We start from the raw sequence: 17500 nt of genomic DNA, 5'->3' as shown, positions 1-17500 counted from the left end.
GAAATGAATAGTTGTATACGTTTATTTAATCAAAATATTAGTGGAAACATCACTAGATCAATTTCCAATTTTAAAAAGCATTCACCAAGATCCAAACTCACTAGATGTATCCTTTCAAATGGTGCAACAATTAGATATTGGACATCACTTCCAATGTCAGAAACTTGGAGATGTGAAACAGATATATTCAATAATCCACCAGAATATGTAATGGATAATATCCAAAAAATTAAAGAAAAAAGAAAATCAGATTTAGATGAAAGATTCAGACAATACAAAAAATAAACAAAAATTAAAATCAATTACAAACATTTAATAATAATAATAATAATAATAAAATCATATGATATCGTTTCAAAAATATTATTACCACCAACATACTTCGATAACAATGTAATAACATATCATAAATTAAAACAAACAATAAAAAAAATAAATAAAAAAAAAGTGAAAAAAAAAAGGATTAAAATTATTAGGAATAATTATAATAAAAAAAAAAAAAAAAAAAAAAAATACATCGTATAATAACTATTATTTATTTTTAAATTTATATATTCTTTACTTTTTTTATTTTATTTTTTATTTATTTGTTTTCAATAGTTTCAATTCTTTTTACATAATCAAATAAACCTGGTATTCTTAATCTTGTGGATAATTTTTCATATGAGTTTGGATTATCGATTGATTGTTCTTCTTCTTCTTGCTGTTGTTGTTGTTGTTGTTGTTGTTGTTTAAATTGTTGTTGTTGTTGTAGTAATTCACCATCTAAACATTCAAACATTTCTAAACTTGGTTTAAATAATAATCTACCATGTGATTTAGTGTATCTTGATAGATTGGTACAACCTTTTAATGCTTGGAAATGACCATATAATCTATAAAGATTATAGGCTAAGAAAATGTTTGGGCCTGGTAAAATTGTGGCAGCAAATGTAATTGGAATTAATAAACTATTGATTATCATCCATTTTTGATGGAATCGTATCTTTTGTCTCATTAATACTTGTGAGAATCTATTAGCACGTCTATATCCAATATTTGATGGATAATATATTGTAAAACTAGCTTTATCTCTTTGTTCATTAAAATGTTCAAATTGGTGTTTTACAGTTTCATTTTGATTATTATTATTATTATTATTATGATGAATATGATTATGATGGTTATGATGATTATGTTTTTTAATTAAATTATTATCATTAATTTTTGAAAATTGTTGTAATACTGCTTCTTCTGGATGGATTTTAGATTCTAAATATGATAATAATGATTTTAATTTCCCTTTTAATCCAACACCATCTTGAGCGTTATCAATTTCATTCTTTGATTCAATTGCTATATTCTTTAATTTATTTAATATTAAAACTCCTTTAGATTGAGTTGGTAATGTTATATTATTATTATTACTTGATGTTGTTACAATTGTAGGTTCGATATCAACTTTCTTTGAGAAGAATTCAGATTTTTCAATATAAAGTGTCCATCTTTGTTTACTTGCAATTTTAAATAAAAATACACGCATTATTAAATTTATTTTATTTATTTATTTTATTTATTTATTTATTTATTTATTTATTATATTTTCTTTTTATGTAATAATTGTTTTTAAAATTTTAAAATAAATTTAAATAAAAAAAAAAAAAAACAAAATAAAAATATAATATAATATATATAAATTATATTATAAAAATATCTTTTTTTGTCGATTGGTATGAAAGTTTCAATTATAAATTTTTTTTTTTTTTTTTTTTTTTTTTTTTTTTCCACCAAAAAACGATTTTTTTTTTTTTTTTTTTTTAATTTTATTTTATTTTTTTTTATATTTTAATAAAATTTTTTATTTATTTTATTTTTAAATTGATTAAATATGGAAATTGATTTAAATATTTAATTTATCGATTGTTGAAAATTAGAAGAATTAATCAATTTATCGTAAAAAAAATGAAAAATAAATTTATTTTTTATTTTTTTATTTTTTTTTAATAATTGGTTCTTTTTTGGGATAATAATTGTTTTTTATTGTTTTAACAATTACTTAGATTGGTAAAAATTAAATTATTTTTTAAATAATTAAATTTTTCTAAAATATTAATTTTTTTTTTTTTAATTTTTTAATAATTTTTTTTTTTTTAATAAATAAAAAACTTTTTTATTATTATTATTATTTTTTTCTTTGGAAATAAACCATTGAAATAGTTTTTAAATACTATTCATTGATTTTATTCATATTTATATGTATATATATTAAAAAAAAAAAAAAAAAAAAAAAAAAAAAAATGGAATTTAAAATTACCACTAATATCCCAAATATTAATAATAATACAAATAATATCAACAATAACAACGACAATAACAACAATAATAATAATACTACCACTAATAATTATAATAATAATAAAAATAATAACAATAATAAACCATTTAAATTGATGTCACCTGAAGAATGTCACTCAAAGTATATCAATAGTTATAAAACCCAAGAATGTAGATTGGGGATTATTAAATGCTCAAAAGATAGAGATTGGTAATTAAAACTTATATTTTTTTATTTTTTTTTATTATTTTTTTTTTAATTTTTGGAATTTTGCTTAAACTTTTTTTTTTTTTTTTTTTTTTTTTTCCCAATTAGTTTCTTTTATCACAAAAGAGATGAACGTAGAAGACCACCATATGATAGCGATGGAAAACTACTTTATTCAAATAATCTTTGTCAAACTCTTTGCAATAATGAAAATGTAATTATAATTTATATATTTTTTTATATAATATAAATAACATATGAAGAATAAAATTTTAATCTTTTTTTTTATTTATTTTTTTTTTATTTTTTAAAAAAAGTGTGGATTCTCTCATAATGATGTTGAAGTAATGTATCATCCACTGGTATATAAAACTAAATTTTGTAAAGATTATGTAAACAATCAAGCATGTAAAAAAGGTAGATGGTGTGCATTTGCACACTCTGAATTAGATCATAGAAAGGTTGAAAGAAACAAATCAAAGAAACCAAATTTTGGATTATCATCACCTTCGCTCAATAGTAATCAAAATAATAAATTCTTTGGTAACAATGGAAATTGCCATCAACAGTTATCACCACCTTCTTCAACTTGTTCTTCATCATCATCTTATTCTTCATCTCTTTCACAAGTATCAATTTCAAATTCACTATTACCTTTAACAATTTCAAATAATAATAATTATTATCTCGAACATTATTCTGAATTTGAAATTAATAATTCATTAATTGTAATTATCACCTTTTTATTATTTTTTAAAAATTTTAATTTTTAAATTTTTATTGACTTTATTTTTATTTTTTTTTTTTTAAATAGAAGAAAAATATTATAGTTGGGGAAATTAATATAAAAAAAAATAATCCAAATAATGCAACCATTAAACCAAATTATTTATATTTTCAAGATAAAATTTTTAATATAACTGGTTATTTTAATAGAAATCGTTCCTTTCATGGTGATATAGTTGCAGTTGAAATTTTAACAAATAATCAACAACAACAACATGATGAAGTTATTTTTGATAAAGTTTTTAAAGAAACCATTAAAAGAACTCAAAATTTAAATCAAAATGATCAAATAATTAATAATAATCAACAAATTAATGATAATAATAATAATCAACAACAACAACAACAACAACAACAACAACAACAACAACAACAACAACAACAACAACAACAACAACAACAAACTAATAATAATAAATTAATTGAATGTAAAGTTATATCAATTATTAAAAGTCAACACAAAGAAATTTATTGTTGTAAATTTTTAAAAAGAAAAGATCAATTCCTTTTCTTTGAACCAACAAACTGTAAACTCGCATGTATAATGGTTTTAATATTTGATAATAATCAGCTTTTAAAATTACCATTGTTAAATGGTAATATCATTTATGAAATTAAATTAGAATCAATTTGGTCATCATCAACTTTATTTCCAATTGGTACAATTAATAATCATTGGGCAATTTCGAATGAGTTTTTAAAAGAACTTTCAATTATAAAAATTGAAAATAATTTATCGCCAATTTCAAATTTATCAACAGCTACCACAACAAACACCACCACCACCACCACTACTACTACTACAACTACAACAACCACTACTTCAACTAATACAGCAACCAATACAATTATAAATTCATTATCAAATAAATCAATTGTTTTTTTTGATAATAATGAAGATTATGAAGATTTAAGAGATTTATTATGTTTTACAATTGAACAGGATAATAATAATAATATTTCATATGCATTTTCATTTAAAAAGAGTTTGGATGGTAAAGTTACAATTTTTGTTCATTTTCTTGATTGCACAAGTTTTATTGAAATTGGATCAACATTGGATAAAATTGCTTGTATGAATGGTATTTCAATTGATTTTGGTGGTATTGATAGAGTTGATATCATTGATCAAGAATTTATTACTCAAAACTTATCATTGTCACCTGGTAAAGAAAGAAAATGTTTTACAGTTGAATGGAGTTTTGGTGGTTTAAATCATATTGGTGAATCAGTTTCAAGACGTATCCATAAGTCAATTATTAAATCAACGACTAATCTTTCTTATTCACAAGTTCAAAATATTTTTAAAGGTTTACCAATCGATGATAAACTTGAAATTGACCAAGATAGTAAATTTCAACAATCTGATATTGAAACTAGTTTATTGGTATTCAAGAATCATGTCCTTTCAAAAAATTTAATTATAAATTCAAATAATCAATTTGTATCTTTTGAATTTAATACAATCTTAAATGTTCCAATTAAAGTTAAACAACCTCAATTACCAAATGAATCAGTATCAAATTTAATTCAAGAGGTATTAATGTTGGCAAATTTCATTGTTACTTGTACATTGGCTGAATGGGGAATCGAAGGTTTAATTTATAAAGTTTCAAATAGTTTAGTTCAATCAAATTTATTTAAAGAAACTGATCTATTTAAATTGGTTCAATCATTCAAATCAAATCAAAATCTTAGTATTAATTGTAATACTAATGAAGAACTTTTTTTAAATTATATTTTAAATCAAGTTTCAGGAAATTTGGAATCATTTAAAATTAAAAAAGAGAAATATCAACACTTTCCTTACTATAGTGAATTTACTGAACCTTTAAAAAGATATTCAGATATCTATAATCAAAGAATTTTAAATTTAAGATTTAATAAAAATAATCCAAATAATAATAATCCAAATAATAATAGCCCAAATAATAATAACCCAAATAATAATAATAATTTATCAAGTACAATTAATAATAATAATAATAATAATAATAGTAATATTAATAATAATAATAAATGTTTACCAATTGAATTTTTAAATTTAGAAAATTTAATTTTACATTTAAATGAAAAATTTCAAAAATCAGTTATAGCATTAAAAAAGTTTCAAAAGATTTCAACTAAATCATTGATTCAATTAAAATCATCAATAGTTGTAAATGTTTTAGTAATTGGTATTTCAAATGATTATTTACAAGTTTGGTGTAAAGAATATAATAAATTATTTACAATTTCAATTTCAAACTTTAAACCAACTGTTCAATTTGATAATTCAGTTGAAATTAAATTACCAAAGAATCATTTATTATTAAATTTATCAAATTTAAATGATGATAAAATTTTTGTAAAACTTTTACATTCAATTCAAGTTTTATTATTTTTTAATAATCAATCAAATCAATTAGAATTATCATTTTTAAATTCAATTAAATCAACACCAAATTTTAATTGTTTTCATAAATTTGTAAGTTTTTTTTTTTTAATCTATAAAAAAAAAAAAATTATAATTTATTAACTTTTTTATTTTTTTCTTTTTTATTATTAGAATCAAGATATATTTTTAAATAAAATTTTTCAAGATTATAAAATTGGATCAAAATTTGAAAATTTTAATCATTATATTGAATTTTGGAGTACAATGATTGATTTAAATTCAGTTTATAAGAATGTTGGTAATAGTATCCATCATCAACAACAACAAAATGAAAATTCAATTTTTTTATCATCAGTTTTGATTTCTTGGAGTAAGAAAAAGAGAAAATATGTTGGAGCAATTGAACTACCATTAAATTTAAATTTAGAAAAGATTTCAAAAGGTGACTTTATTTGTTGTATTTATTTGGGTAATGATAGAAACCCACCATTTTCAACTCATTCTATAATTTCAAAGGTGGGTATTAAAGATGAAAAATGGTTAAAGATTAAATTTCCAGCAAAAATCGAGAAAATAATGATGAGAACACCCTTTTTCGTCGAAATTACTCATCGTGATTCATTCAATCATGATTTAATGGTTGGGGTATCATTATTTTCAAATATAAAATCCCCATTAAAAATCCCATCAGCTTGTCAATCTATCATTTCAACTGGTGTTGGAAACGAGTTAATACCATTTTCACCATCTAAACTTCCAAACTCTGGTTTCTCTTTAAATTCTTCACAAGAAATGGCAGTTCATAGTTCATTATATAATAAAGTAACCATCATTGAAGGTCAACCTGGTTCTGGTAAAACAACTTTATCATTTTTAATTTCAAAATTTTCAATTCAAAATTTAAAATTAACAAATAGAATTTTAATTTGTGGTCCAAATGATTTTAGTTTAGTATGTATTTTTTTTTTTTTTTTATTTTTAAAAAAGAAATAATTATTAATCTTAACAAATAATTTTTTTTATTATATTTCAAAAGGATTCATCATGTAAAACATTTTTAGATTTGGATTTTAGTAATAGTTTTAAAATGATTAGATTTTTTAAAAATCAATTTTATAAATTAAATAATAAAAATAATAATAATAATAATAATAATAATAATCAATCAAATATATTTCAATTTTCAAATTGTTCAACAATTATTGATTTAAATAATATTAATAATTCAAATATAGTTTTTTGTACATCAACCGATGCAACAAATGATTTAATTAGAAATTTAGATATTAAATGGGTAATCGTTGATAATTCACATCAAGAGGTAGAACCAAAAACTTTATGTGCTTTAAATTTAGCTGATCATGTAATACTTTTTGGTGATAGTGTTAGTGATATTTCAGTTGGTCCAATCAGTGTTAAATCAAAAAAGTTTAGAAATTTAATGAAAATTAATCTCTCCAAAAGATTATCAAATTATATTAGACCATTTACTTTAACTTCAAATTATATACCATCAATCTTTTCAAATTTATTATCTTTAGATAAAATTAATTTTCAAGATTTATCATTTTTTAATTTTTATAAAGTAAGTATTATTTTTTTTTTATTTTTTTTATTTTCTTTATATAATTCTAAAACTTTTTTTTTTTTTTTTTTTTTTTTTTTTTTTTTTTTTTTTTTCTTTCACAAAAAGGAAAAACCAATATTTTCATTTTTTAATTTAGAATCAATTGAAAGTTTAGAAATTATGGATAATGAAAATTTAGATGACAAAGAAATGATTCAAAAGTTTACAAATATTAAAGAATGCGAGTTTGTTTGTAAATTAGTTAGATTTTTATTAAAAACTTTAAAATTGGACCCATTAGAGATTGTAATCGTTTCTCCATTTGAAGCTCAAAGAAATTTAATCAAAAAGAATATTTTAGATTTACCCTTTATCAATGTTTTACCAATTGAAATGGCTCAATATTATCATTTTAGTTATTTAATAGTGTCATTAGTTAGAACAAAAGGTGATAATTCAAAGAGTTATTGGTGTGAATCTGATCAAAGAACTGTATGTATATTAAAATTAAAAAAAAAAAAAAAAAAAAAAAAATTTTCCTTCTTACTTTAATACTTAACATTTTTATTTTCTAAAAAAAAAAAAAAAAGATTAAAAAATTAGTTTTAATACCAAGAATAGGATTATTTTTCATAGGATATGCAAATTATTTCCAAAAAAGAGAAAGATGGAGTCTTTTAATTAATCATACAAAAAGTTTAGATTCTTTAACAAATATTTTAGATTCAAATATTTCTTTGTTTAATTTTTACCAACATGAATTAAAAACTCATAATACTATTAAAATTGAATAAATTTAGATTTTTTTTTTTTTTAAAAAATATCTTTTTTTTTTTCATTTTAATTACTTTTTTTTTAGTTTTTTATTTTTATTTTTATTTTTGTTTTTTTATTTTTAATTTTTAATGATGAAATTATTTTTTAAAGTTTTTAAAAATGATATATTAAGGAATAAAATATTTCAATATGTAAAAGAGATTAACTTAAAATTATTTTATAAAACATTTGGATATTATAATTTCCCTTTGTTAATAATAATTAAAACCAAAAATCAATCAATGTTAAAAGATAGAATGATGTTACACGATCAAAATATTGGATGTAATGAATTTAATAAAGAATGTTTAGAATATTTAATTAATTGGAAAGAATTAGAATTATTTAAAATGGTAGAAAAAAGATTTGAAATAGAGATTTTAAAATATGAATGAAATTAATTATTATTTAAAATCAAATTTACTTGGGTTACCATTAGAGATGATACAATATTTAATTGAAAAATATGAAAAACAAATTGATATAAATAGTTTAATTAATGATGAAAATAATTTATTAATTATTCCAACATTTAATTCAGATGGTTCAACAATTAAATTAATATTTAATAAATAAATTTCAAATTAATTTATCAATTTCAATTATTATTAAAATGATTTATAATATATCAGTAATACAAAATCAATCAGAATTATTTTCAAAATCATTATTAGATTTAGTACTTGAAAATTATAGTTTTCAAGATAGACTTGAAATATTATTATCATCAATAAATTCATCAATTGAAACAAATGATTATTTTTTATTTAATTTATTAATTTTAAAGATTAAAGAATTAAATCAAGTAATAGAACCACAGCATTTAAATAATGATGATGATAATAATGATGATGATGAAAATTCAATTAATTTATATGATGTTATAATTTCAAAAGAATTTTTTCAAAAAATTCCAATAACAAGGAATTCATTATTTAAATCAAATAATTTAAAATTATTTAAAATAATTATAAAATACAAACCTGAATTAATTAAAGAATTTGATAAAGAATTCATTCAATATGATATTATTGATCCTGATATTGCAATTTTATTATTATCAACATATGATAAAGACGTTATTGTATCACCAAGATATAGATTTAATTATTGTTCAATTAAAATTATAAATGGTAATATTCCCGAAGTTATACCATTCATGAAGAAAAGAGTTTTAATTGGTGGAAATAAAACTATAACTGATTTAACAATGAAAAAATTAAATTTATTTGAACAAGCTAGATTTAATATTTCAAATATTATCAATGAAAATACTGATGGATTTGGTGGTGATATTGAATTGTTTAAAAAATTCTTATCCATAAATAGAGGTTTAAATTTAAATTTATTACAAACATTAAAATCTGCAATACTATTAGGTTATAAAGAATTGGTTGAATTAATACTATCAAAAGATTATTCGAATAAAATTTATACAATCACATTTAATTATAATTATTATCAATTGAAACAAATTTTTAATATTCATGGTAATGATATAATGCCATTTGAAAATAGTTTTGCAGAAATAGAAAATGGTAAACTCTATTATTCTTTAAATTTAATTCCAAAATATAATTATTTAAATCTATTAGTATCAAATGAAATCGATTATGAAAATCAAATTTTAAACATTAATAATATTATAAAACATTATTTAAATGAAAATATAATCCATTTACCTTTTAATCAAATTGAAAGAGAAAATTATTTAATTAAAATTTATAAAAATGAAGATGATATAAAAAATTATCAATTTAAACAAAATTTAATTAAAAAATTAAATGGAAATAATAATAATAATGACAATCAAGATAATTTTTTTACATTTTTTTAAAAAAAAAAAATATTAATAATAATAATAATAATTAAATAAAATAAAGTTAGAATTTTTTTTTTTTTTTTTTCATTTTAAAATATTTTAAATTTTTATTTATTTTAATTTTTTTTAAAAAAAGTTTAATATTAAAAAAAAATATATAGTTATTTACAATTATTTACAATGTTTAGTTTTTTTTTTTTTTTTTTTTTTTTTTTTTTTTTTTTTTTTAAAATTAGGGACTCCAAATTCTTTTAAAATAAAATTTTTAATTAAATTTTCATCGATTTTCTCTTTATCAACATCCACTTTTTTTAAAATGGCTTCCATAAACATTTTATTAATGGTTTCGTTATCAACTTGATTCTTTAACTCTCTTTGTTTTCTTTTATTTGTTCTTGTAACCTTTTCTTTTTTGAAGGTCCAATAGTCAACTTCATACTTTTTTAATCTCCAATAACCATTTTGTTGTAATGCTGACATACCACTTTCAAAAATATCTTTTGAATGACTTAACATATCTTGAATTTGTTTATGCCAATTATCAGTTTCTATTTTTAGAGAAAAAAAAACAAAAAAAAAAAAAAAAAAATCAATATCCTTATTTTTTTCTTTTTACTAAATAATAATAAAAATAAAAACTTACTTTTATCACCAGAAACACTTAATAATTCCCAATGAGATGTCATAAATCCATAGACTTCTTTTTTTAAATTAAAAAAATCTTTTTCAGGATCATTTAATTTTAAACATGAAAATACAACTCTCATTATATGACCCCATGTTGTATTTTTAATAAGGAACTCGGGTGTTCCACATTTACAAAGTTTACAATAATTCAATGTGCAATTAGTATTTGTTTTATTTGTTGGATTTGTAACCTTTATTATTGGGTTTGAATTTATTGGTGATGAGGGTGTTGAGGGTGGTAAAAGTTCATTTTCGCCTGACATATTTGGTGAAGAACTTAATGAATTTAATAAAATTGGGGATGGTGGGTTTACCAATGAAATATTATTTTGTTGATTTGGATTATTTATTAAATAATTAGCTTTATTATTATTATTATAATTATTATTATTATTATTATTATTATTATTATTATTATTATTATTATTATTATTATTATTATTATTATTATTATTATTATTATTTATATTATTGCTATTATTAATATTAATATTATTATCATTATTATTATTACTATTATTAATACTATTACTTAAATTATTATTAAAAATTGAAGGACTTGAGGCACTTAAATTCACTAAACAAAAATATGGAGAAGGTGGACAATGGTTATCATTTAATAAATTTGGTGAAGAAAATGTAAGTGGAGATGGTAAAGAAAATCCATTTTTTAAAGATAAGGAACCCAAGTGAGGAGTTGTATTTGTTGAAGAGGACAACGATAGAGGACTTGGTAAACTTTGAATGTTTGAATTAATTGGAGAGGATATTGATAATGGAGAAGGAAATGAAAAACCAGTTTTTCCATATAATGAACCCAAAACTGGAGTTGAAATCATTGGACTGGATTTTTTACTTAAACCCAATAATATATTTACACCAGCATCATCACTTTGATCAATTTTTAATTTTTTAGATTTATAAGTATCCATTTTAAAGGTAAAGACGACAACGAATTTTTAATTAATTTTTTTAATTTCTTTTTTTTTTTTTTTTTTTATTAATTTTTTTAATAATTATTATTATTTGAAAATTATTTATTTTTATTTTTATTTTTATTTTTATTTAATGTTGCAATCAATCTTTATTTAAATAATTTATTAAATAAATATTTGGAAATACAAAAATCAAACCACTTTTTTTTTTATTTATTTATTTTATTTTTTTTTTAATAATTATTTTAATAATTATTTTAATAATTATTTTTTTTATTTATTATAAAAAAAAAAAAAAAAAAAAAATTATTAAATATCAAATTTTGAATGATTGTATAATTATATGGTAGAATTCATATAATTCAATACCAGTTCACACTAGTACACTAAAATTTTTTTATTATTTTGATATAACCACTACATTAAAGCCCACACCCACCAAAAGAAAAAAACACACTAACACACCACACTCTTTCTCACTCTAACCCACGTTCTCACCCAAACACAAACTATAAATCCTATCCATATATATATATAATATATACACGCTTGTACATAAAGATATAATTTAATAATACTCTAATATACCCACATTTCTCGTTATTAACAATTATACGTCGGTTAAAATACAATAACTATTGGGAGAGAAAAAAAAAATAAAAAAAAATAAAAAAAAAATAAAATTAAAAGAATAAACCCCCTAACCACACATTCAACATTAATGATTTTATTAATGTAAAATAAATAATCCACACTAATCAAATGATAATTTCATATCTATTGTGGTAATTAATAATCAATAATCAAAATACACACATCACACCCACCCAACTATTGCTAATAAAATTTTTTTTTTTTTTTTTTTTTCTTAAATTCTTTGATGGGATCTTGTATTGGAGGTTAAAATTTTTTTTTCCCACTCAATCAATTTACTTGTAATATTTTTTGATATCATTATCGAATTAATATTTAGATTCCAAAAAAAAAAAAAAATAAAATAAAATAAAATAAAAATAATATTATTAAATTAAAAAAATAAAATTTGAAATTAGATAGAGTTGATATAATTTTTCCACACAAACCCAAAATACACATACATTAAATAATTATTCATACCAAAAATAGGGTACATTTTGTGAGTAGTTGGTGGTGTTTGAAAATTTGTTTGCCCATGTTTTTTTATATTGTGTTATCATAAGTAACAATTGCAAAATGATAAAATATCAGTAGAATATTGTGAAGAATGTTGTTAACAATAAAACAATTTATACATATAGCAATTTTAACTGCTATTTTATACAAAATAAATTTTTATATATAAAAAAAGGGTTTTTTGTTTTTTTTTGATATCTTTTGATTATGTATTATTGAATAAATACGAAAATAATAATAATAATAATAAAAATAAAAATAATAATAATAATAATAATAAAAATTAAAATTAAAATAATAATAATAAATAATAATAATAATAATAATAATAATAATAATAATAATAATAATAATAATAATAATAATAAAAATAATAATAATAATAATAATAATAATAATAATAATAATAATAATAATAATTATAAAAACAATGACCACCCCCAAAGAAAATAATAATAATAATAATAAAAAATCAATAAATTATTTTATCTCATACTTTGAGAATTAAAATAATAAAAACAATAAAAAATAAAAAAGCATCATATATCACAATATATTTATATATATATAATTATAATAAAAAAGGATTACAATTTAATCTTTTAAAAATTAATTTGATTTTTTATTTTTACTGGTGCCATTATTCTTTATTATAATAAAAATTTTATTTTCAATCAAGTAAAATAAAATTTTAACATATAATTTTTTAAAACAACAAAATAAAAAATAAAAAATATATAAAAATTTAATTTACCAAAGACATTAAATATATTGATAACGTGTATATCTTTTTTTTTTTTTTTTTTACATGAATTAATTTTTTTTTTTAATAATTTTTTTATTATAATTGTTAAATATTATTAAATTTATTTTTATTTTGAATTTATTAGATTTTTAATCACGATAATTTAATAAACTATATATTTTATTTGAATCAATATTAAAAAATAATAAAATATCATCCAACATTGATTCTACTGAATCAATTGATAAATCAAATGTTTCATCAATTGACATATGATTTATAAAATTTTCAATTTGTAATGAATTTAATTTTAAATTTGATTGTTGATTAGATTGAAGAGGTTGTTGTTGAAATGAAACTAAACCAATGAATACATCTAAAAATAATTTAAAATCATTTAAATCTAAATGATCGTCACAATCTGAATCAAAAACTTCAAAAACAACTATTATTTATATTAAAAAAAAAAAAAAAAAAAAAAAAAAAAAAAAAAAAAATTAAAAAGTTAGTATACTTGGATTTTTTTTTTTTTTTTTTTTTTTTTTTTTAATAATAATAATAATAATAATTTACATTTTAATCTTTCTAAATAAGAACCTTTTAAAACATTTACTAACATATGAATAAATTCATCAATTGTAATTAAACCATCTAAATCCTCATCTAATAATTTAAAAATTAAATGAATTAAATCATTTCTAGATTTCCAAGGTGTTGGTAAGATATCTTTACAAATTTCCAAAAATTTCATACGATTTATACCCAATTTATTTGGAGATAAGGAGATTGAAGCATGAAAATAATCATAAATTCTTTCAGTATCAGAACTAGTTAAATTATATCTTTCAATCCAATCTCTAATCTTTGATTTTTTATTAACGACTTGCATACTTTTAATTGCCATAATTTTATTTGAATTTCTAAGTTGATCTATTTTATCGGATGGTAAATTATCAAATTCTTGAAAACTAGTTGAAATTATAAGTTCCATATCTTTAACTGGTTGAATTCTCATAAATGACATAATATCTTCAGTTGATTTACAATTTTGTAATATTTCATATTCGTTTACTTTAAAGAATGATAATAAAATTTTAAATAAAATTTCAGAAGTACCTTCAAAGAATAAACAATCTAAAATTCTTAAAGAAAGTTCCATTTCAGCATAACCAATGAATAAACATAGAAATCTTGGTAAAATTAACATTGAAAGTGGACAATTGATACGTTTTAAATGTTGATCAACTTGTGGTAAATATTGAGCTAAAAGATTTTCAAATGTTTTTTGATCAGCGATACTACCAACCATACCCGGTCTATAATAGTCTGGTACTAAATCTTCACACAATGTACAAAGTAACCAAAATACTTCCTCCTCTTGTAAATAAATTAATAGTACTGCTGCAACGATATTCATTGATTGACAATAGCCAATCGATGGATTTCTCCAACTATAAGCTTGGAGTATATTCTTTAAAGCATCTTGACCACCAGCCTCCTTTTCACGAAACCAAGGATGCTTTGGAAATGATCTATGTATATCCTTTTCAATATCAACATAACTTGAATTACTATCACCTTGATGAGTTTGTATCAATGATCTATAGTAATCTGGTGAATGACAACATGATTTATAAAAAGCACCACTTGTAAGGAACCAAATCTTTCTTCTCAATACATCTGGTACACCACCATTTCTAATCAATGATTTCAATTCATCAGTTTTAAACATTGCAACACCATCACCATTGAATGTAAAATATTGTTCCCATAGTAATTGTTGATTGATTTGTTTGATTTTATAATCTCTTGAAAATTCTTTTCTATCATTGAACCATTCATTTGTGAATCCAATTGAAATTGGCATTTCAATATAATTATTTGAATTGGTAATAACATTACTAATTAAACCAATTTGTTGGTAATAACAAGTTTGTGAATTAATTTCAGACCAAACTTGTCTTAGTAAATCATATTTTTGATCAATTAATGCTGAATAGAAATAAAGTTTTTGTGAATTTCTATAAAATGAAATTTTAATTGTATTAGCACCACGATGATTTACACCAATTGATTTCTCATTTGATAATGATTGAATCTCTCTAAATGGTAATGTTAATAATGAATCTGTACTTTCAAAGCATAAGAATCTACCAGATATATAAATTTTACCCAAAATTTCAAATTGTTGATTTCTAACTAAACTTGCTTGAAATTCATCAATTAATATTTCACTATTTGGTAATTTAAATAAATCTTTATAATCTTCATTCTTTTTATGATTATTTAATAAATCTTTAACATTATTATTATTACTATTAAAATTATTATTATTATTATTATTATTATTATTATTATTATTAATATTATTATTATTAATATTATTATTATTATTATTATAACTATGACTTGGACTATTTGGTGAATTAGTAGTATTTGTTGTTGTTGATGATAAATTATTTGGATCCCTTAAATCTCTTGATTGATTTAATGTTATTGTTAATGATGTTGATGATGATAATTGTTGTTGTTGTTGCTGTTGTTGTTGTGATGAAGATGAATTAAAAAAGAAAATATTATTACTACTTGAATTTAATGGAGTTGAAGATAATGGTGAAATTGATTGAAAAGATGATAAAAACTCTGGTGATCCAATACCACCATTATAATTATTATTATATGATGATGAAGTTGCAAATAAAGATTCAATACCAATTGTCGTTGTAGTTGATGAATTATTATTTGTTATCCAATTATTATTATTATTATTAATTGGTATATAATATGAACCTGATGATTTTAAACTTGTTGTACCGCTATTTGGTGATGAATAAATACTTAATCTATTTGTATTTAAATATGAATTTGATCCCTCTATTAATATTGAATTTGATAATGGTGTGTTACATGGTGAATTTGATTGACTAATATTATTATTATTATTACTATTATTACTATTATTTATACTAATACTATTATTATTATTATTATTATTATTATTATTATTATTATTATTATTATTATTATTATTATTATTATTATTATTATTATTATTATTATTATTATTATTATTATTATTATTATTCGTGTTATTATTATTATTATTATTATTATTACTATTTGAAAGTTCAGCAGTTAATAACATTTTATCAATTGTAAATTTCCATAATTGATCTAAAATTTGAAAAGTTTCATCAACTTTAAAAAAAGTATGAAATAGATAATCTTTTGAATCAGTTTGAATTCTAATTGAATTAATTAATAATTTAACGAATGAAGATGTTGGTGTTGAATTACCGCCACTACTACCACCACCACCACCACTTGAAGTACTACTACCACTATTACTATTTTTTTTAATTTCAACAATATCTTTAAAAGGTATTGAAATTTTAGTTGGAAAAATTCTTGAAGAAAATGAAATATAATTCTCAGAGATATAAACACAGCCATGTTTTTTATCTAATGAACAACTATATTGAGTTATCAATTTTTCATTATCACCTAATTGAAATTTCTTTTTAAATGATTTCTCTTTTTTACTATTATCTTTATCTTTAATTTCTCTTTCTTTTTCTCTCTCTTTATTATTCTCATCATGAATTCCTAAACATGTAAATTTCAATGAAAGATATTCATAGATCTCATTGGAATCATTTTGATTCATTTGTTCAACTGATGGTAATACATTATTATTTATCCATTTCCACATTGTTTGAATCTCTTGTAATTCATTTGAAACGCCAATCATTTGATTTGATTTATTATTTAATGCAATTTTATACTATAGTATAAAAAAAAAATTTATTGTAAAAAATAAATGTTAATTATTTCTTAATATCTTTTAAAATTATAATTTTTTTTTTTTTTTTATTTCTTTTTTTTTTTTTTTTTTTTAAAAAAAAAAATAAAAATAATAAAATTATAGTAAATTTTTTAACCTACATCAGATAATGTATAATAATCATTTGATTCACTAATTCTTGATACTACATCACTTAGGATTGGTATATTAGAATTTCTTTTCAATAATTGAAAATATTCATTTTCTTCGATTGGTATCCATGCAATTCTAAAAACTATTGGTCTAGG

At 19.5% G+C, this 17500-nt stretch overlaps 8 protein-coding genes across 8 annotated transcripts in view; 5 read left to right on the top strand and 3 right to left on the bottom strand.

Annotated features, from left to right (window-relative positions):
* Positions 1-3: 3 nt before the first annotated feature.
* DDB_G0275379 (hypothetical protein) lies at positions 4-285 on the top strand (the record flags this gene model as incomplete). Its single annotated transcript, XM_638607.1, has 1 exon — positions 4-285. One exon carries the CDS (start codon positions 4-6, stop codon positions 283-285), a length of 282 nt encoding a protein of 93 aa, XP_643699.1.
* A 298-nt stretch (positions 286-583) lies between these two features.
* DDB_G0275377 (hypothetical protein) lies at positions 584-1522 on the bottom strand (the record flags this gene model as incomplete). Its single annotated transcript, XM_638606.1, has 1 exon — positions 584-1522. One exon carries the CDS (start codon positions 1520-1522, stop codon positions 584-586), a length of 939 nt encoding a protein of 312 aa, XP_643698.1.
* Positions 1523-2276: 754 nt separating this feature from the next.
* On the top strand, positions 2277-6635 carry DDB_G0275375 (hypothetical protein; the record flags this gene model as incomplete). The annotated part of the gene is made up of 5 exons (XM_638605.1): positions 2277-2524; positions 2630-2735; positions 2839-3249; positions 3336-5774; positions 5856-6635. Coding segments are annotated over 5 exons (3984 nt in total), but the record flags the coding sequence as incomplete, so codon positions are not given.
* Positions 6636-6771: 136 nt separating this feature from the next.
* Positions 6772-8045, top strand: DDB_G0275427 (hypothetical protein; the record flags this gene model as incomplete). Its single annotated transcript, XM_638604.1, has 3 exons — positions 6772-7269; positions 7378-7743; positions 7842-8045. The coding sequence occupies 3 exons, from the start codon at positions 6772-6774 to the stop codon at positions 8043-8045; spliced, it is 1068 nt and encodes a 355-aa protein (XP_643696.1).
* A 409-nt stretch (positions 8046-8454) lies between these two features.
* DDB_G0275425 (hypothetical protein) lies at positions 8455-8643 on the top strand (the record flags this gene model as incomplete). The annotated part of the gene is made up of 1 exon (XM_638603.1): positions 8455-8643. One exon carries the CDS (start codon positions 8455-8457, stop codon positions 8641-8643), a length of 189 nt encoding a protein of 62 aa, XP_643695.1.
* Positions 8644-8680: 37 nt separating this feature from the next.
* DDB_G0275373 (hypothetical protein) lies at positions 8681-9904 on the top strand (the record flags this gene model as incomplete). The annotated part of the gene is made up of 1 exon (XM_638602.1): positions 8681-9904. One exon carries the CDS (start codon positions 8681-8683, stop codon positions 9902-9904), a length of 1224 nt encoding a protein of 407 aa, XP_643694.1.
* Positions 9905-10060: 156 nt separating this feature from the next.
* DDB_G0275423 (hypothetical protein) lies at positions 10061-11508 on the bottom strand (the record flags this gene model as incomplete). The annotated part of the gene is made up of 2 exons (XM_638601.2): positions 10061-10497; positions 10533-11508. The coding sequence occupies 2 exons, from the start codon at positions 11506-11508 to the stop codon at positions 10061-10063; spliced, it is 1413 nt and encodes a 470-aa protein (XP_643693.2).
* A 2049-nt stretch (positions 11509-13557) lies between these two features.
* Positions 13558-17500, bottom strand: part of DDB_G0275421 (hypothetical protein) — a gene marked incomplete at both ends in the record, with an annotated part of 3961 nt that continues 18 nt past the window's right edge. The window contains 3 exons of the mRNA XM_638600.2: positions 13558-13853; positions 13982-17192; positions 17354-17500. The exon at positions 17354-17500 is cut by the window's right edge and continues 18 nt beyond it. Of these exons, the coding sequence (XP_643692.2) occupies positions 13558-13853; positions 13982-17192; positions 17354-17500 (3654 nt within the window). The remainder of the gene's footprint in view (positions 13854-13981; positions 17193-17353) is intronic.

This window comes from Dictyostelium discoideum, assembly GCF_000004695.1.
Source record: "Dictyostelium discoideum AX4 chromosome 2 chromosome, whole genome shotgun sequence".
Taxonomy (NCBI): domain Eukaryota; phylum Evosea; class Eumycetozoa; order Dictyosteliales; family Dictyosteliaceae; genus Dictyostelium; species Dictyostelium discoideum.
The sequence above is the reverse complement of the archived record's forward strand: the minus strand, read 5'-3'. Positions and strand labels throughout refer to the sequence as shown.